This window comes from Pygoscelis adeliae, unplaced genomic scaffold (assembly GCF_000699105.1).
Source record: "Pygoscelis adeliae isolate BGI_AS28 unplaced genomic scaffold, ASM69910v1 Scaffold353, whole genome shotgun sequence".
Taxonomy (NCBI): Eukaryota; Metazoa; Chordata; class Aves; order Sphenisciformes; family Spheniscidae; genus Pygoscelis; species Pygoscelis adeliae.
Window position 1 is genome coordinate 505,353 of NW_008824445.1, and position 20,954 is coordinate 526,306.

The 20,954-nt window shown below is 40.6% G+C and overlaps 1 protein-coding gene across 1 annotated transcript in view; it reads left to right on the forward strand.

Moving 5' to 3' along the window:
* AACS (acetoacetyl-CoA synthetase) overlaps window positions 1–12,341 on the forward strand; it is a 51,135-nt gene extending 38,794 nt beyond the window's left edge. Inside the window, exons 11-18 of the mRNA XM_009320960.1 lie at window positions 2,072–2,136; window positions 2,315–2,437; window positions 3,773–3,886; window positions 4,392–4,517; window positions 6,270–6,339; window positions 7,270–7,328; window positions 8,176–8,378; window positions 11,096–12,341. Coding sequence (XP_009319235.1) covers window positions 2,072–2,136; window positions 2,315–2,437; window positions 3,773–3,886; window positions 4,392–4,517; window positions 6,270–6,339; window positions 7,270–7,328; window positions 8,176–8,378; window positions 11,096–11,233 — 898 coding nt within the window. The 3' untranslated portion in view covers window positions 11,234–12,341. The remainder of the gene's footprint in view (window positions 1–2,071; window positions 2,137–2,314; window positions 2,438–3,772; window positions 3,887–4,391; window positions 4,518–6,269; window positions 6,340–7,269; window positions 7,329–8,175; window positions 8,379–11,095) is intronic.
* The last annotated feature ends 8,613 nt before the right edge of the window (window positions 12,342–20,954 follow it).

Below are 20,954 nucleotides of genomic sequence, written 5' to 3' on the forward strand. Positions count from 1 at the left end.
AAACAGCTGTAAAATCCTGTGATGGTATTTAGTTTCGTACAGTGGTTAAACTTTTTTGGTAACTTCCCTGTTTTGCCAACTGGCTGTAAGGAGTAGATCTGAATGATATTACTGGTAAAATAATGAGTGTCTTTTTTAATTGCTAACTAAAATTAATTCATTTGTGGTGGAAAGTGGATGCCAAAAGATTTTCTTTCTGACTCTTGATAATAATTTAAACTTCACTCTGTCCTCTGTGACATGTAGTTTTTAAAGACTGACATTTTGTCTCTGGCTATTATAATTGAAGGCTAATGCCTAGTCAGAATGTTTCCAGTTAAAAAAAACACAAAACAAAACCACAAACTTAAGACACCCCCCAGGCCCTCCCCAGTAGAACAACAGGCAAAAATTTAGAATCAAGAAATAACACGGCTTATTTTTAAGCATTGTTTCTACATGCCAAAAGTAAGTGAAGATAACTGAAATGTGTCTGCATGTCTCACTTTTGTAATCTGGTGCTAAAAGTGGTGGCCATCTGTGTGATACTTCACAATGCAGTCTGTTCCCAACTCAATCATATGTTACATATTTAAAAAAAAGACTTCAACATGTTAAGACTACCTTACTTCTCTGAAGATGTACCATACTTTCCTTCAGATAGCATACTCTTATAGTATCATCAAGATATCTCATATTTCATGACAAGAATTACTTAAGTGGACATCAATTAAAGGTCTGTTCAAGTGAACTGTATTTAGTCACCATCCACCAAGTTTGGAAGGAAATAATAGGAGATGGCTCTACATGTGCTGTAGAGGAAGTGTCAAAGAGCTTAAAAATAAACAGAGAAGCAGTACGTATTCTAACTGTAAAATAAACAATTTGAAGCATGGAAGGAAAATAAGATATCACATGAGTAAAAATAGTTTGCCTGATTGTGGTACATGGTAACTGGAGGAGCAGTATACTTTTGTGGGCTCTTAAGGTGCTGTTCCCATGTACCTGATAAATTGCTCCGTGCACCAATGTGTTTGTGCGAATAGCCTGTCCCTGTCCTTACCCAAGAGGTGGCAGTCTCTCAGTAACTGTAATCTACCTAAATGGCAGAGGAAGACATCTCCTTTTGATAGTGTTGAAATAGTTCTCTCACTGTTTCTGAACTGTATTATTATCTCAAGAGCTGTTCTACCTTCCATCTTGCCTTTTTGGAGTAAAAGCAAAGATAGCAGGATCTTATTTTAAGTTCTACTGATGTAAGTATTGCCCATGATCTGCGCGCTCAGACTGTATCCCTTATTCTTATCTGTCTCTATGCATTTTCTTGAGTGAGTTTATTGCTGTGATATAAAATGAAGTAGCAGAAGGCAGGGAAGAGGATTTCCTAAAAGTCAGCAGAAATGTTAAACTAGCACTTCCATTGATAGAGTAGGGAAGGGCTACAGCCTTTGTTTCAAGTTTTAACTATGTTGTATTGGAGAGCTCTAAATACACTTTTTGCAAGGGTGGAATTCAATTGTTCAGTTAGCTAGGCCAAATTTGATGTTCAGTTAGGCACCTGCAACTCAGACTTTCATCAGTGGAAACTGAGCAGGTATCTAAGAAAATCACTGGCTGCTTGCTGTCTTCGGAATGAAGTATTCTTTGTTAAACTGTGCCCTGAAATGGCAAAATTTTTATATGCAAGAGTGTAACAAGGCAGCAGTTTTGTGTTAAACAGCTTAGTGGCAATTATGGCCCACGAACCCATTAGTGAAGTAAACGTTATAACATTTTGTGATGTCTTTGGAGTGTTCTGCAGTTACAAATTCTGTAAATGAAAGGGTGTGTTTTCCATGAGGTGGGAAAGCTTTGCTTAATATTTCAAGATAAAATTGAAAGTTTTAAAGCAGCAGAAATGACATGTGATCTGACTAATTTTGATTGCTCAAAAGGATGTGCCTTGCACTTAGAAAGCTTCAAGAGACTGCATTGCTTGACTAATCAGTGTACAAAGTGTCTACAGCCTCTGCATACTGCAGTGGGAACTGCAGGTCTTTAGAATCTTAGCATATTTAAATATGCAAAACATTTAAACTTTTTTCCCCTCTAGGATCACCATCCTTGGAACAGGTGCAAAGTGGCTGGCTGTGCTAGAAGAGAAGAATTTAAAACCAGGTAAGCTTCAAAAAGCTATTGAATCCCTTTTATCTTCCCTCCTGCCTTTCCTCTCCAGGTTCTGGCCCTGCATCTTGTCACAAAGTCCTTTATGGAATTATTCTGGATTGTAGTGACAAATAGTTAAAACTCTTGTAAAAATTCTACCTTAACCTATTTTGTTGATTTCCTCCTTAAGGTGAAACACACAATCTCCAAACACTCCACACTATACTGTCTACAGGATCACCGCTCAAATCTCAAAGCTATGAGTATGTCTACAAACACATAAAAAGCAGTGTCCTCCTGGGGTCCATTTCAGGTGATGCTTTTATGCTGCATGCATCTCACTAATTCTCTTCATTGCCTGTCCATTTCCTCCTTGCTTGTTTGCTGCTGTGTATTTGGGAAGCTTAAGCCTTGGGTTGTCCAGGCTTGGTTATAGTTAAACTGGAATTAATTGTCTTTTTAGTGCAGAGATTTTCTGCATAATTCAGTGTGCCATAATGAAGCTTGTACACTCAAAGGCTTTTAGGTGGAATGTTTCTGATGTGGTGGATGTTTTGGGTTCTAGCTTTTTTAAGCAGGATCATTTATTTTGACTGACCGTCCTTAGGAGTAGCAGGGTGAGATTAAAAAAAAGTATTAACCTACAGAACATACTGTTCTGCAAATAGCTGACTTTAGCAGAAAATACCTCTTGGAGAGGTTTTTCCATGTTCCCATTTCAATTGTTTTGTGCCAAGTAATTGGCACTGCAGACAGATTTTTTTGTAAATTATATAATTAGAGAAATATCAAGCCCACATACCGTGCAGCTTGTTGTGAGGAGTGCTAGCTGAGGCAACTTCTGTTCATGTAAGGTCCACCACAGAACTCCTCATTCTGCTTTGTAACAAGGACTGACTTTTTCAAAAGGCTTTTTAACTCTTTAGTTTGACTTTTAAAAGTCTGACTATTCTGCTACTGAAGTCATCTCTGACTCTGGTCTTAGTAAGAGTAGTGCTGAATCTTGAACTTCCTACTATAGACATTAATAGTCTCAAATGCAGAAGACTATTTTTATGAGTAAAGCTAACAGGATTGATTTATGTCTTATAATTCTACTTCCTTGAAGTCGTAGAACAACTATAAATGTTCCAGTTAAGTAAGCACTTTAACAGTATCTGTTTTTATTAAGATAACTGTTCATCCTGTAGACATGGTTCCCGCCTAGCCTCTGTGCTAATGAGAACAAGGTATAAAAGCAAAGTAAATACTGAGTGGAATAGCTTGACTGCTTAGTTGAAACTAATGAAAACAAACAAGAAAACAGTTCTAAGTGATCTTAGATATCTAAGTCTGTAAACTAGGGCCTCTTTATTTTCTCATTCTTACATAAACGGAAGCTTCCTTAAAAGAGATTGAAGAAAATGTTGGAAAAGTTATGCATTAAGGAGTATTTCTACATGAAGGGCATACACATATAAAAAGACATAAAGTAAGAAAAGAAACCTTTTTATTTTCACATAACATCCTAGCTAGTACTGACTGTATATTCTATGCTGCTTAATGTGGATCAGAAGCATTTGGCAAAGGTGGCAGCTTGCTGTTCTCTAGAACAGTTTTGCTTTTTCTGAAAAGTACTGTATATTCTAATAGACTACTTTTATTGTAGGTGGGACAGATATAATTTCGTGTTTCATGGGTCAGAATGTTACAATTCCAGTTCACAAAGGAGAAATTCAGGCCAGAAATCTTGGAATGGCTGTAGAAGCATGGAATGATGAAGGTAACTATTATCCAAAATATTATGTACACTTATGAAATACAGTAGTTACATGACCTTATGTTTCAGTCATCAGATGGGTAAACATCTGTAAATGGGTGATTTCACTTCGGAAACATGTTCTGCAAAACCTCGATCTGGAACCACTTGATCTGGATTGTACAGGACTCTAGTGAAGATAATCAATGTGTAAAAAGGCCCTCCTTTTCCATTACTCTGATAAAGCACATGAGGCGAAATTCTAGCCTCTGGTGTGCATGCTCGTTAGCTAATGTTCCTGTGGATGCCAGGCTGGGTTCACCCTGCGGTGTAACTCTCCTGAAGTTACTGAGATTAAGATAGGGATGAGTTTAAGAATTGAACAAAAGCTCTTTAGACCACTAGTCATGGCTCATCTCATGTGTACATTAGCATCTGGCACGTAAGTAATAACTGTAGATGCTCTTTGCTTTGGTACTCTATTGTTTACAGAAGGAAATGCAGAAAATACCTCTTTCTTTGTAAACAGGAAAACCAGTTTGGGGTGAAAGCGGAGAGCTGGTTTGTACCAAGCCGATTCCCTGTCAGCCTACGCACTTCTGGAATGATGAGAATGGCAACAAATACAGGAAGGCTTATTTTTCAAAATTCCCAGGTGTGTAATGAAGGGCTTTAGATATTGCTCAAACCGACCAAGGTTATAGATTGTATTGCTGCTCTTAGGAAGGTACAGGTTTATTCTTGCCCAGTGATAGGCAGGTGCAGCTTTGAATCTGGATTTCCAGGGTGAGAACTCCACAGCATGTTTCGTAACATCTTACTCTGTTTTCCAGTGCTTTGTTCTGAACATGGATCCAAATCAGTTTAAGAATCTCTGGAAAGCTCCAATCCCATTTTACTCCTGCTCTCATTAGGCAGATATGACTGTAGCAGCCTGATAATCTGTAGTGCAGACATAGACTGCTTGGCATGAGTGTGAAATGAAAGTGCTGAATAGGTCAGGGATCAATCCTCCATTAATGAGTGCTACTGCACCTCTGCCAGACTGCTCCTACCTAGCCGGAGGAGTGAATCCTAAGGGATAAGTGCTGACCTGCTACCTCATTAGCATGAGGTTTAAGTATATGCTGCCTCAGACATGCGTATTCTGCATTCATACAGTCTTCCAGTGGTGGTAAGAGTAAAGGAACAGGTACTGTGGGCCAGAGGCTTTCTTCCTAATAATTGTGGAGGTCTCTGCTCATCCAGAGCTTTTGCTTATGTGGCACAGCAATGCTGAACTCCCTGCTGCCTACTGGGCAAGGGCTTTTGTAGGAGCAGGACCTCAAGCTGCTGCTTTTTGGAGATGGAAGCTTTTTTATAAATAGCAGCAACAGAGTGGATTCACAAGAGAAGTCAGGACATACAGCAGCAGATAATTGTATAGGAAAATTGAGGGAATGTGGAAGTTGCAGTCTGCATGTAAGCCTGACAACAATAAATGGGGGTGCGGGGGAATCTGTGGCAGTTGTTAGACTGGAATAACTGTGGTCCAGATGTTCTGTCTGAAACCCCTTTTCTGTTTTTCCTTGTAAATGGGCTTAAGGTTGTAACAGTTAAGTTAGAAAATGGTCTTATGTGCACATCGTTTTTTCCTTAGAAAAATTTCAGTAGAATTAGCTTGTATTTCTGTTTGTGGCAGGCTTCTGTAGTGGTATCAATCTTAAAAAAAAAAAAGTTACTCCAGCTCTGAGAAGTCAAATCGGATTTTACATTAACACAAATCAAGAACACTAAGCCCATAAGCTCCCTAGGGAATTGTTAGGACCTATTGTGCAAGCCCAGAAAGCTTCTTGCACAGAATTGTACATCATAAAAGAAGCGGATCAAGAAAGACTGGTGGGAATATAGTTACCTTTGTGGAAGATTCTTCCAGTTTCCTCAAAATGTGGTGTTCAGAGAAGCTATTCATCTGTTTTCTAAAGGATGCTGTATAGTCATGCAAACAAGCAATCGGCAGATAACCTAGTGTTTGATCCTAATATGTGAGCTACTCTTGTGTGTGCTAGCTCTTTGTAGTAAATGCAAAGTGGATTGCTTGCATAGTTAAGTACTGCTACATTTGCTGTGGGCAGTTCTCAAAGTATCTGATACGTTACATTTTTGTATGTATTTTACTAAGTTACGTGAGTTGAGTTACACAAATGTCTGCTGTGACTGATGAATAAGAAATTAGCTGCTTAACCTCTGTCATTCTCTAATAGGTGTTTGGGCCCATGGTGATTACTGCAAAATTAATCCCAAAACATATCTGATAAGTTACATTTTTGTATGTATTTTGTGTAACTCAACTCATGTAACTTAGTAAATGTCTGCTATGACTGATGAATAAGAAATTAGCTGCTTAACCTCTGTCACTCTCTAATAGGTGTTTGGGCCCATGGTGATTACTGCAAAATTAATCCCAAAACAGGAGGAATTGTCATGCTGGGTCGCAGGTATAGTATTTTGGTGAAAGTGGTCTGAGTAAACAAGTGTTAAAATCTGCAAACTTCACCTTAGAGCATAATGTACATGATTCTCCATCAAGCCTGTTAGCTTTATATTCGTTTTTTAAAATCCAGTATTGTAGACTTCAACCCTCTAATCCAGCTGCTCTGATTTATTTGAGGGAAGAGAGCCCATTTCAAGGTTCTACCCCACTTCTGTATATGTGAACACAAGACAGTATTGGACTTGGTTTTGTGTTCCATGGTTTATAATGATCATCTATAAAAGAGCTTGAATTGAGAGTGCAGCACATTCAAGGTGGTGAACCAGGAAACTTGTCTTCCGGTCTCGGCTTTGCCATTGACTTCCTTTACAGCAAAACTTAATTATAGAAGGTCAGGTGTTAAGTTGTGCTTGTGTTAGCCATCGTAGACATTCAGGATCACAACTGTGGCTAAATTTTCTGCTTGCATTTAAAAGTTGCTCTTCAAAACAAAGTTGAGTGAATGCCTTGAAGCTGTGTCTGGCATTGTCACAAATAGACCTACTCAACGGACATATAGTGTGACGCTGCTATATATGAAACACAAGTTCCAGCTGTAAGAGACTGGAAAGTAATGATATGCAATTGCAATATGATGGAATACTCCAAAGATTCTTGGTCTGTTTTGTCGTCGGTGGTATGTGTGTGTATTTGAGGGCTACTGGAAAGGGAAGGGACTAGGAAAGGTGAATGAATAATGTTGAGGTTCCTGTACGACTTCATTCTAATGAGCAAAATGCCTTTTTGAATCAAATTCTTTTAAAATTGTTTCTAACGTAGCTGCATATTCACTGCATGAAATTTAGAGAGACTTGGTTAATTGCATCAATCTTTCTCTTTTCATCAAACTAATCACATTTTAATGCTTCTTTGTTTTATTTGTGTGATTTTTCAGTGATGGTACACTAAATCCAAACGGAGTAAGATTCGGAAGTTCTGAAATCTATAACATAGGTATGAAACTAACTTTCCACCTCTTTCAGATGTGACATTGTTGCCTTAAATCTGAAATGCAAGCATTAGAAAGGTGTTTGGAAGGATTAAGTAATAAGACTTGCCGTTTTTCAAATGAAAGACAGTACAGAGCATATTTGCATTAACAGTAAAATTCTGTTTTGTAGACTTGAAATTGGTTGCTTTCCTGAAGTATCTGTAGGACTGGAGATGAGTAGTCGAGGTGTGTTCTCCATAAGGTGTTGCTTTCATATGACAAGGCCTTACAGACTAATATCATGCAGATGTGTAAGAGAATACCTAACTTCTGAGGCTTTTCTTTTTTCTTCCCCAAGACAAGCTCTTGACACTGGTTTTATTGTATCTTTCCTAATAATTAGATGAAGTTCTTGAGCTTGTGCTTCATATTTCAAAGAAGGTTTATCTTGTGGAAGGTGGTGAAACTGTGCCTGCGAAGGTGCTAATCTAAGACTTAAGGACCTGTTGCTTGTTCTTGTGTGATCAGGCATGTTAGTTTTCTGTCTATGCAGCAATAGGGATTGTGAGGAAAGCCAAAGAAAATGGCTTAGTGTAAAAGCTTGTTATCTGTCCCAAAAGTTATAGCAAAATTTTGTTGTCCTGGGCCTAAATATATATGGTCCTTAAACCTGGATTTTCACCTGAGCAGGAGTTAAAATTTCAGAGCACCCAGAGGGAAAGCTCATTGTAGAATAACCTAGCCAGGAAGTCTGTTTTGCCTTTGCAGCTCTAGGGGAGGTGATACTTCTTTTGGTGCAACCACAAAAAATGGGCATGCCAAATAATACACAAATGCAAGTGCTAATAAGGACTCTTCCTTTATTTTCAGTTGAAGCCTTTGAGGAGGTTTCCGATAGCCTCTGTGTTCCTCAGTACAACAAAGATGGGGAGGAGAGGGTGATACTCTTCCTGAAGATGGCATTAAACCATGCATTCAGCGAGGATCTGGTGAAAAGAATTCGAGATGCAATACGTATAGCGCTTTCTGCCAGGCATGTTCCAAGCCTCATTCTAGAAACCAAAGGCATTCCGGTATGTCATGAAAAATGCTGCCTACTTTTTTTCTTTGTCACCTTGAATAGTAATTAAGGAGCAGTTGTCATTGCTCTTCAAACCCACATGCGTGGAAATTTTAGCATCTCAAAAGTGTATTCGAGCTTTATAAATAGTTTGTCTATGTTGCCTAGCAACATCACTTCTCCTTTTCAGCTAAACATATTTTTGTTATTTAACAATACCTAAAAATGCCCATTCTCAGTTTATAAATGTGTTGCGTTTTTCAGTAATATGTACTTAAGCCTTTGAAAGGAAAATATTTAAAAGGTAATTTAGCTTTTCTGGCTACCCATAAGCTTATTTTGTTTTTGTTTTCCTGTTTCAAATGACATTCTTATGAAAGCTGAGAGCACTGAGCAAACTTATAAAATCATCTTGTAAACCATTTCACTTTTACATCTGTCTAGCCACTTAAATGTAGCTCTATCACTGTCCTAACTGTAGCAGTAACTAAACTAAAATCTTCATGCCTATGAGAGAGTGGGGGAGAAATGTGTATAGCTAAAGGTTCTGCATGCTCAGTCTTCTGGAGCTGCGTTACTCTACAGTGCTCTTCCTTGCTGTATGAACTCTTCAGTTGGAATGCCTGGGTTTTTATAGTCCTCTCTGATGCTAGAGTCTCCAACAGCTCTATGAGCAGCAGAATGGGGGTGCGGAGTGTAGTTGTCTCAAGTCCATTTGCACATAGACTTGAGCGTGTCTAGAGAAAAGGCTTGACGCTTCAGACCAACTGCTTGATATTCTGATACCCATTTACTGGCAGCGCAGGTTTCTATGTGAAAGTGGTCTAGGGTTCAGGACTGCCAGCCTATATAGTGCACACAGCGATATGCTTCCTATCTGAGTTACTTCTGTTTCAGGCCACTGTTGGCAAATAATACTTGGCTCAAAATGTCGTCTTTGCATGAGTGTAAAATCCCCTGCATCTGTTAAATGGTGAAGTCTAGGTTTTCTGGGCTGCAACTTAGCTTCTGCATGAAGTGTTGAACTTGTAAACTGTGTAAATCACCTGAATGTACAGCATGAAGTTGATGGCAGTGAGGTGTTTGTGATGGGCTGCCCCTCAGGAAAGCCTGCTTAGATCACTAATTAGTTCACACTTTGACTGAATTTACAATTGAGTGGATTTTAATTACCTTTCAGGTAAATATGCCAGTGGTAAAGTGATCAAAGCTGTCTCCCATCTTTCTTTGAAAGTTTTGATTGGAAGGGAAACCTCTTTCTATTTTCTGCTACTTTTAGAAATGTATTTGAATCCTCATCTGAAAATACAGTCTAATCCTGACTGTATACTGACACTGTATACTGGTAGAAATAGTATAGCTGTGCTGAGGTGATTAGGATTTTAGTAATAAAAAGCATGGTTTTTAATGAGATATCCAGGTGTTAAAAAACATACTGCAAACTCTTAGTGCAAATCTTTCTAGTCCTGTGCTGACTAGGTAAGCATTCTGGTCATCATCCACAAGATGTTTACTGATTAAAGTAAACAAATGTGCTTTGAACAGTCTGATCTTTTTTAAAGGGGGCAGTTCCCTTGCAGGCCACTGAGGTGGTGTGGTTTCTGAGCAATTGTGAAAACTAGGTTGCTAATCGTTGAGGAGGAAGAGTGGTTAATTAAGGTGGTTTGGGAGGGTAGGATTGCATGTGACTTCAGTAGTTTTAATAGGGAAAAGTTTGATTTAGTATCAAGATCAGTACTGCAAGAGTGTATTGAGCTGATTATTTAGTCAGCTTTGAAAGATCTCTAATGAAAAGTGGTGATGCCTGGAGTTCAGGAGTTTCAGTGGCTTTGAAGGCCAGGAACAACCTGGGTTGCTCTATCAGCAGATTCAGTAATAAAGCAAGTGCGGGTTCTGTTTTCAGAGCAAGACTAAGGAGATATTTGGAGGTCAGCTTTTTAAAGTTGTCATTCCCCCGAAAGTTCTCAGTGGTACCAGCCCAAATGAAGGTGGTATTAAAGCCTTGGTGCCCATAAAAGCAGAGATCGTCTTCTAAAATGGGCCTTGACAGTTCCTAATAACATTGGAGTATTTCTTCCTTACTGAACTGTACTAGTCAGAAATTACAATGGTCTGATCCCAAGAAGAGAAGAATTAGGGTTTTTGTTGTCTGCAATGTCCTTACTTGCAGAGTAACACAATGTAATACAATTTTTGTGCTTTATATGTGGAGGGGAAGCCTTTGTTATGGTTTGTCTTGAAACATTTTAATATTGAGGACCGTTTAAGCTTAGTGCTTCACTTTACGCTATTAGAAAAAGACTGTCCATTTAAGATATGAAAGTCATGGTTTTCTTCTCCCAAAGCCCAATGGATTTGGGCTTTGAGCCCACCCTTGGAAAACTAAAAATTGTTTGAAAATTGGATGTGTCAGAACATAAAACATTAAAGATTTTTAGTGTTTGTACCATAATTCTGATCTGGTTTCATTGGTTGGAGCTTGATCATGTTGTCACAGTATTACCAAACAGAGTAATAAACTAAAGTCACATAAAAACTGTTTTGAATTCAACTTACTCTTCAAGTGATTTTTGGAAGAAAGGTTCTGGTGCCTCAAGTGTAACAGAAGGGAAGACATTGTGCTAAATTTTCATTGAGTTCTGGGATTGGTGGGGGGTTTCATGAACATTTCCATAAAGCTACTACATGAAAAGTGTAATTTTTTTTTTCATTGCTGGTCTTGTTTTTCAGTATACAATAAATGGGAAAAAAGTGGAAGTAGCTGTGAAGCAAATAATTGCAGGGAAAGAAGTTGAGCAGCGGGGAGCCTTCTCAAACCCAGAGACTTTGGACCTGTACCAAAATATTCCTGAGCTTCAGAACTTCTGAAGTCACTTGTTTGGTTTTTTGCATCTGTCTTTGTTCTGTGTTTGTTTTGTATATACCAATACTGTATGTAAAGAAAAAGCTCTATTTAATACCAGTGGTTCTTTTAAAAGAAAAAAATATTTCATTAAGTGCATTATAAAAGGCTTGGGTAAAGCTTAGCTCCCTTTTATTGGTTAAATATGCCATGTATCTTGGAGTTTTTTCCAGCCTGGAAGGAGGAACCTGCCTGTTTTGATGTTTATATGAGTGCATCTTTTCTGGTTAGATTTACATCAGCAGCGCATCAAATGGGAGCACCCATAGCATAAGTTACAGTTGCAAATAGAATATTTCTTTCAAAATATTTGCTTTCTTTTTTTTAAGCTGGTTTTTAGCAACTTCTTTGAATCCGTGTGTTTCAGTCTCCTGTAAGGAGTATACAGTGATTTTAACTACTTGACTGTGAAACATGGAAGTGTTCTATATGTAGTGTGCACTTAAATGTTTTTATGAAGCCAAATCATAATGCACTAAACCCATTTGACTTGACTCAGAATAATTTCAGTCTTGGAATATCTCACGGTACCCTTGAAGGTAACTGCTGCTTCATTTTGTGATGTAACCTTCCTATTGTTTCAAGCTTTTAGTTGATAGACTTCTGGGGGTTCAGAAGGTGAGGGAGCAATCGCCTCCTTATTCCTGGTGTAACTCCAGGTTATTTCCATGGAATTTACTGTCATTACTCTGGATTAACATCATTGCAGTTGAAGACACCATTTTGCTTCCTCGTTCTGAAGTTCTTTATTGGCTGTAAGGCAACAATCCTGTGTTATGTTAGCTGAAGAATTCCAGTGTGTTTGTTTATTAAAAGCTGATGGTTTTGTAACTTTTTTACTAAATGTCATGTTGAAAGTGAAAAACTAAAATGTTTTCTAGCTCCATATCCTTCCAGTTTATAAAGGGAAAAATACTGTAATGAGCATACTAAAACAGTAAAATGGAAGCACTAAAACATTTTGTTTTTCATCAAATACAGTTGCAGTAGTTGTACCGAACCTCTGGCATTCAGTATCTCCTGCACTATTTGAATTTTGTGGGTTAAGTATTTAATGCATTAAAATCATGGATGTCCTTTACAATTGTGTTGAATGCATTCAGAACTTTTGAAGAGTTAATTAAAATAAATTGATTCTTTATATATATGTATGTAAAATATATATATTACACTTGTTTCAACTTTCACTCAGTTATTGTCTTATTTTTCTTTTTCTTTCAGTTGGGTGTCATGGAATCATTTTTAGCTTAACTTGTTACTGACTTTAATGGTTTGAATCCAAGTCCACCCCACTACAAAATAATTGTTCTCTAAAAGTTTTATCCTGTTCTGTTATGCGGAGCCCAGGACAAGTAAAGCATCGCTGCTAGTTATGTATGCGTGGCTGGCTCATCGAGAAGGTCACAGGTGAACAGGAGTGGCAGAAAGTATGCTGAAAATGTGCCTTGTGTCAGTACAGTAAGAAGTTGTAGGTTGCGATATGTTGATGCTGCTAAAAGGGATACATCTGAGGACTGAAAGGTGCATGCTCCATTACTTAGGGCAAAATCCAGATGCTCAAGTTTAGCGGCAGCTAGTAAAAGTTTATTGTATTTCTTCCACCCTGTGATAGACCTGAGCTTGCTCGCTCCAGTAAGCTGAAGGCTGTTGCAGAATATGTCAAATATTGCTGCTAATAAGTCAGTAAGAGTGAAACTGCCTATGAATGCAGCTGAGGAGTAGCCCTGCTCAGGTGGTCTGACTGAATCAAAAGAACATAGTCATTGCGGACACCAGCTTCACATTCGCGGCAGGATGCAGAAATGCTCATTAGCAAATGAGCCTTTAAATGAGCTGGTCTCCATTTGACTTTCTGAACTGTACCACGTCAGACAATATACCGTGCTGGCATGATAAATGTGATAATATAAATACCAAGCGCCCACTAGAAAAGTATAAAAATGAGCTATACAACTGCCAATAACCTATGATTAAAACTACTTTTAAATTCCTTTCCCCTCTGGCATGCTATATATAAATTTTACATTAACTGTGACTTTGTATTCATTAAAACTTCATTATATTGTTCTTTAATTCATGCAAAACGTCTGGAGTTTACAAAGCCCGCAGATCCTTATTAAAAGTAATTTTGGGATATTTCATTAATTAAAGATAGCTTAGAAGTGCAGATACATTAAGAACATATACAATGCCTAGAGGCTGCTTTTTTAATCCTTTATCCTGCTGGAAACACTGTGGAAAGTTTTGTTAATGGATATAACTTGATCTCTTGTGAAGAGATGTCAGATGTTGCAAAGCTTTTCCCAGACTATAGTTACAAACAAAAAAGTAGATATATTTATATATTGATCTATGTACTTATAGCTGGTTTCAAGGATCTGAGTTTCAGAAGTGCTGGACACCAACAGCTCGTGGAAGTCCAGGGGGGAGGAGAGGTAAGTGGGTACTTGCATTAGGCTGTGAAGTGACTTGCGCTCGAAGGGAGGCTGTGGCAGAGCTGGGAACACCGTCCAGACTTCCAGAGTCCAACTCCTCCCATTCCAAATCCTGTCCTCCAAACAACCAACTTACGCTGAAGGTAAGCAAAAACAAATGAAGTGACCCATTTCTTTGGATACTGCCATGGAGCTGTGAACGTGGCTGCACTCCATCAAAATATCACTGGTATGAAAGCAGGGAGCTGAAGGCATCACAGTTTGCAGAGGTAGAGCGGAGAGTGGTTTTCTTTCTGCTTCCCATCCTTGGTTATAAATTAGCTGTGTTCTTTCCAGGGCTTGGGCGTAGGGTAATTGCGGTCAGATGTGGTTTCAAGGGGGTCCTCGCAAACTGGTGGCACCCAGACGCTTGGCTACAAAGATAAGGTCTGGCATGGTAGTGCAGCTCCTGATACCATAGTGTTAGCAAAAAAGATCCCGCGAGTACCATAGCTCTGTGGTGCTCCTGAGGTGTAAGCTGGGTAACCCTTGCAGAATGAGCTGACGGAGGGCTGATCTACCTCGGGTGTGTCTAATCCAGAAAGCCTTGATGCCTCAGGGCTGTCAGTGTGTAACTAGTTGTACCTTGTAATGTGTAGCCCCCTTCATTTTTGTTGCTTACTTATAACTTGGGGCTCACAGTGTTTTGGCTGGAAAGTTACATGTGCAGGCTTTAGTGGCATGCAGATAGAACTAGTTCTGGGAACTGCTTTAAGCCGCTGATGTAAATGTTCAACAGCAAGGAAATTCAGAGGTACTTGGGGCTAGGTGCTCTTCTCACTCAGTCTTCTGCAAATTTGAGAGTGACTGTTGAATTATGTGATGGAATCAGCCCATTTGCCCTTGACTCGATTGAGAGACGTAGTTTTATCACTCCCCTTTTAGCAATGTGCTATTGTCAGCTCCTGTCAGAGCAGGTACTTCCCCCTCCCACTACCTTATGATTTCAATTAATTTCCCTGGTTAGTGGCAGTTCTCAAAGAAATAAAATGAGCTGGTACACAACAGCCCAAGCAGGGCATAGCTGATAAAATTGTTTATTGTTATGTGCAAGAGAAATTGGTTGTGTGAATTACTTATTCGGTGATTTTAAAAACACAGGTAATTGCCTGATGGAATGCGACTTCCCTGGGGCCATTATTGTCTTTCAGTTCAATGCATACATATTTAAAAGGATATCATTTACAAGGCAGAGCAGCCAGTCACACAGGTAAATGGGTGTTAAAGTAATATTTAAAATGCATTAGTAAGGAGTGCCAGTTTGTTCTTGAGACAAAACTGCAGGGTTTCGGTTTTGGGAAAACCGGTGCCTATAGGGAATGCTCTGGCAGCGAGATGGTGTCCAGGTGATGGATGGTGTCCAAGTAAATCTTCGTGGAAGATGTTTGGGAACGATCTTCCCCATGTTGCATCCCTGGCTGCAAGTGCTGCCGTAGTCTTCGTGTTGGTAAGTGCAGCTCCAGCTGGCACACACCAGGGGTTTGGTGTGATTGAGTTACTGAATATCTTCCTAGATAGCGTGTGAATCCTGGGTGCTCAAGAGGCTGCTGAGGGAGGGGAAGGTTGGTGGATAGCGAGCGCTTCTGTGAACGTGTGAGACCTCTGCTGGAGAAGGCTGGTGGTGGAGCACAGCGCGGGAGCGGCACGAGAGCAGGCCCTTAAATTCTGTGGTTTGTCTCCTTGGTGCTCAGAGGCACAAGAGCTTGGGTAAGGTGGGAAAGACACATTTGTCATCAGGCAATTTCAAATACATTAGTTGTGCTCGTGCTTGTGTCAGAGCATGGAACAGACATTGATTTGGACAGTGTTGTCTTGAATAACGCTTCATTTCTCTATTTCTGCACTTCCCTTTCTTCTAGTGGGTCACTTTATTGAGCATTTAACCTCTGTCCACCTTTGAGACTCTGATCAGAGACGTTTCAGTACATATGAAGGCTTCGGTCTTCCTATAGGTGGTCTTCGGAGCTCTGCATTGAGCAATTTCTCCATTTAAACCTTTTAGCTCATTACTGGTTTCCTGAGGTGTCTGTCTACTGGCTGGATCTCGCGTCCTACAGAGCTGAGATGATAAATCCAAAAATGCTTGGTTCATCTTTCTCCCTTCATGAGGAGGATATTTTTAGCTCTTAAATAATCAGGTCTTAGACAGCAACAAGATGCAACTTAATCTTTTTTTACATCTTTGGTAGAAAGAGGAAGCTACATGTCATACATTGTATTCTTCCAGAAATAAAATGAGGGTACGAATTGCTGTGAAGCATGGCCACAGTCCAGTATGGCAGCCTTAGAGCTGATGAGAGCACACATATTTTCCTTGCCTGGGAATTAGGGGCCTTTTTAGATTCAAATAATGAGATAATCAACATCAGTTTGAGCATCTTGCTCTACATGATCTGTGTGCAAAGTGGGAGTGAATCTGTTATGCAAAGGAGAGGGAAGCAGTCTCTGAAATGCTATTAGTGAGTCAAAGAGTGTCTCAGAACAATTTCAGTTGCAGAACAATAAGACATCCCAAAGTATTAATGTTGCAGGCTGCAGCTGTCCACACAATTTCTCATCATTGCTTCTGATGGCCAGAGAAATTCTTCCAAACCACCGGTCGGAGATGAACTTAAGTGATAAAACGGCGTTGGTGGGGGTGGGAAAATCCTCGGCATGCCATTGTTTAACCGGGTTATGTAGCACGCTAGTGAAAGCTTAATTGGACCTTGTACTTCTTAATTAGAAGACCTTAATGAATTCTCATCTTACTGCTTTTGACAAGCGGTTTTGCAAAGTTCAAGAGGCTTATCAGCATTCAGCCTGAGATTCCAGCTGAAATGTTCCTTGGAAAAAACATCATCTCCAGGATTGTTAATTAGTTTACAATAGCATATTAAAGTATACATGTAGAGGTTCACATCACTAATGAGGAGTCTGCTCAAAAAAAGAAAAAATCCCGTTTTCAGTTTTGTTCTCTCTTCTGTAGTGATTTAAAGGAAGATAAGAAATGGTTGTTGCAGGGTAACAGTCCCACTGATGGGTATATTCAGGTGTGTTTTCTGTTTTAGTCTTACAAAGATATTGTTTCTAACACTTCTAGCCTATTGATCTACAGCCTGTGTTTTGCCAAGGAATAGGAGAGTATTTCTTCTCACTGTGTGGTTTGCATGCCACTAGAAACATGGCTTGGTTATATTACCTTGTTCTCCAAAGCCCTGGATGCAGTGTTATGGAAAAGAATGGCTCGACCACCACCCTTTCAAGGAGGGGTCTGTTTCGCAAGAACAAGCTCTAAGGTGAGCAGTAAGAGCTGGTCAAGAGGAGAGCTGAAATCAGTAGCGATATGAAGGTTTGAGAGCGGACGGATGGGGATGTGCGTGTCTGGGGCAGGAGAAAGTGAGGCCGGAGGAGGAGGAGGAGGTCACGGCGGTGCTCCCCACTCTGCAATCCTTGGATGCTGTGATGTTCGTGAGCCTGCAGCTGAATGCCCATTCCTAGGAGATGCCTGGTTTTTGGCTTTGGCACTTTGAAAAATACGTTTTGGAAGCTATATGCAAAACCTAGTCTCACTTAACCCATAAATTTCTCTTGGTCTCGGTGGGGACAAGAGCTCTAGGGTCATGTTCAAGCAGCCCAATTTTCATTAAGCTCCAGCTTAGTGTGATGGGCTTTTTCCCCCTCTCTAAAAAGCAGAGTTTAATCTCGGTCTCTTTCTAGAGCAGCCAGAGGAGAGTCCCAGTCTGCTTATAACGCTGTTACACCTCTCACAAACTCTGCCTGGGTCTGCGGCACCTTTCGTTGCCCAAGAAAAGGTGTGTTTATAGGAGCTCACCAACATGAGGTGTGGGTGCTTCCTTTTGCAGTGGATTTTAATCTGGTGGGACTTACCTGGTGCAGCTGGTCCTGCGGGCACCTGGATGAAGGGACTGGGATACAGGCACAGATATGTTGCGGCAGTTCAAGTGGGTGGCTGCACCCCAAGAACTCAATCGTAATTTTCTCTGGCAGTGCATTTCTTTCCCTCTAAACCTGATGTATTTCTCTTCAGCTTATATTAGCTGTGAAGAGGTTAAAGCTAAATTGAAACAAATTGTGTAAAGAAAACTATGAGAATTTGTGCTAGTTTAACTGACTTGGTTTAAAAGCTGAGTTTAAACAGGTGTGACTTCTAAGCCTTGACAGGGCCTAAGGAGGTGGCCTTGAGTGTGCAAATGTGATATTCAACTGAGAATTTTAATCTGCCTAATTCTCATGTATAATAAAATACGCTAGATACATGACACTTCATGAATTAATGCAAGAGTGTAAAGCATGAAGGGAGATTCTTGTACAGGATTTGTTCTTATAATGCAAATGCCAAGCGAGGCTTTAAATGGACCTGGCTATCTGGAATCATGGAGCCTATTTCACGCTTCACTTCAGGGTTTGTTCCTATTTCCTGAACCATATTATTATTAGAGGGTGTGTGCGTGCATGTGGGGAGGGAAATTAGGAAGGAAATGCCCAGCACGAGCCCATATAAACCCCTGCATGTGTATGTGAGCTTTTAGCACATCGGGGGCCCTCGTGGTTGTTGCCAAGTGATGAAATAGTTGGGAGGAAGCAGTGGGAGAGATCAGCCTGTCAGCCCGCCGTCCCCTGTCCTCCGTACATGTGTTGGTGAAAGGCGTTATTAAACTCCGCTGGTGTGAATTGCATTACTGGGGCTGTTGGGCTGGGGGAGAAAAAAGCTTGATTGCTTTTGTCCCGGCGCTTTGCCTAACGGGGGAAGCACACAGAGGGATTTCTCTTAAATTTCATGCAATGGACAAAACAAATACAGCTATTGCCAGGGTTGCCGTAATGAGAACAATCCACATCTGTAACCTGCGGGGGTTACATGTGCTGCTGGGTGGCAGCCCCGTGGCTGTTCGGATTCAGAGGCAAAGCATCACTGTCCTGCCCGGGACGAGGGGGATGCTCTGGGTGTCACGGGGGAGAGCTCAGCTCATCCTCTCTGCTGGTCACTCCCTCTGTGCTGCGGCTGTACACGGGCGCTGACGATATGTACATCCCTGCTCTACCTGGTCTGGTCAGGTAATACTGTCTCAGAGGCACCGGCTGTCTCTTACCGTGTGACTGTGCAGTGCTGGGCCCCCCGGGCTTCCAGGTGCCAGCGTAAGGAAAGAGATGGCAACTTCACAGGTGATGCAGGGGCATCTCTGCAGAGAAGGATTTGGGGGGGGGCGGGGGGTCTGCTCCCTGCATCCTCCTCGCCAAAACTCTCTCCTGCCCGTGCTGAAGTGGGACAGGACCCGGCTCTGAGCAGCGCAAGCCAAGGGGAGGGCAGCCTCGGCCCCAGCGTGTTTGTGTCAGCAGTTCCGGGATGACAGATAAAGACACCTGCAGAAAAAAACCCAAAACAAGGCTGATGGTAAGGTGATGAAACATGGAGAGTGCCAGAGACAGCTACAAATCCACGCTGATACCAGGATGTTATCACTCCCCTGGTGAAACCTGTAATTAGATCGAAAAGATGACAGCTGGTTCTGATGGCATAAAAATATTGAGACATTGCTGCAAGAACAGATTTTCTCAATGCAGCTGGAATTAAAACTGGGGAGGGGGGAGTAGAGATTTTGATAGCTCATAAAAATAAAACTTTTTTCCTGAATCACTTTACTCTCTTAATCTTTGGAAAAGTAAAGCAGCTAAATGGGAAGAAGAAAGTTATCACCACTGGGGCCCCGGGCTGGGATTACAGCGGTTGCAAATAGCGAGTGTGATCAGTGCAAAACACTTAACTTCTCCGGTGATGATTCTCCTCGTCTCCCACCCTTTGGTCTAGTTGGACCGTGTGTGCTTCGTCCCTGCCCTGTACGTATGGTGCTTGGCACCACGGGTACTGGAAACCTCTAGACATCTAAGAGAAAAGGTTGAAGGCATTTCCACCCTAGTTTGAGTTTCTGCCTTTATTCCCTGATGCAAAACCTCAGGTCCTGCTGAGTTATATATGAAATAATTACTTTCATGTACAAACTGGAAGAAAAGAAGTTTTTAAGCTGTGTGGAGTCTGATGTGACAATTCTATTAGGTTTCAGTGGGTACCTGCTTGACCCTGTAAATTGAAACTCCGAAAGGTCACTCTGTGTCTTATCATGGTATTTAATTTTCTGTGCTTCAGCAGCAGGGGGTGAAAGGAAGCCGGAATGGGCTTATTCAAATCTATGTAGGAATTGAATGCGACGAAAATAACTCTATTTTTAAAAAATGGCTCTAATCACGTGGAGAGCATTGCTCTTTCTGTTCTTCCCCATGTCTGCCTCCCTGGCTCCTGAACTGGGAAGGCAGGTTTGTACTGAAATGATAGATCAGCTTGTCGGGTTTTGTGAGCGCCTCTGTCTGTACCACATGCTTGTCTTTAACTTTTAGCATTACAAACCCGTCCTTAATAGAGACTTTGATTTGTATCGTAAAGATGGAGTTAAGAAGAGCTATAACATAATGTCCAACTCTGAGCTGCCTCACTAACAGGCTAATTCCTGAATTTAGGATCACTATAAATGCCATGTATGTACGTTAAAGGCATTAATGTAATTGACAGTTAAGAAAATGCCAGGTTGACATAATTTGGGAATAGGTAATATGCCAAGAACTTCAGCTCCTGGGAAGAAGCATTTTGGTGGGAGAGAGTGGCATGATTTACTGACACCTCCTGTTCCCCCGCCCCAAACCTCCCCAACATTCATTATGCCTTAAATATTCTCACACTGAGTTTTTTCCAATGGTCTAATTATAAACTTCATTATAATTGTTCATTAGTTTTATTTTGTTCAATTAGCTTAACAAGTTGCCAAATGAAATACAAGACTGGCAATTAGCTTGATCTAATTGTAATGAGCCACTCAAATCGGGTCACCAAATATGTTCATTTATAGCACTTTTATTGTTCACCAATTGGGAAAAAAAAACCCCATAAATATTCAGAGCATCTCCTGATCTTAGTTGTGGAAATTTCCCACTCACTTATTAAAGTAGAAACAAAAATCAATTGTTTTGCTCTTGGTAGTTCAGAAATGTGCAGTCCAGGCACCTGGGTTGCCCTGGCTTAACAAGCCACCCCTGAATCACTTTACTCTCTTAATCTTTGGAAAAGTAAAGCAGCTAAATGGGAAGAAGAAAGTTATCACCACTGGGGCCCCGGGCTGGGATTACAGCGGTTGCAAATAGCGAGTGTGATCAGTGCCACACA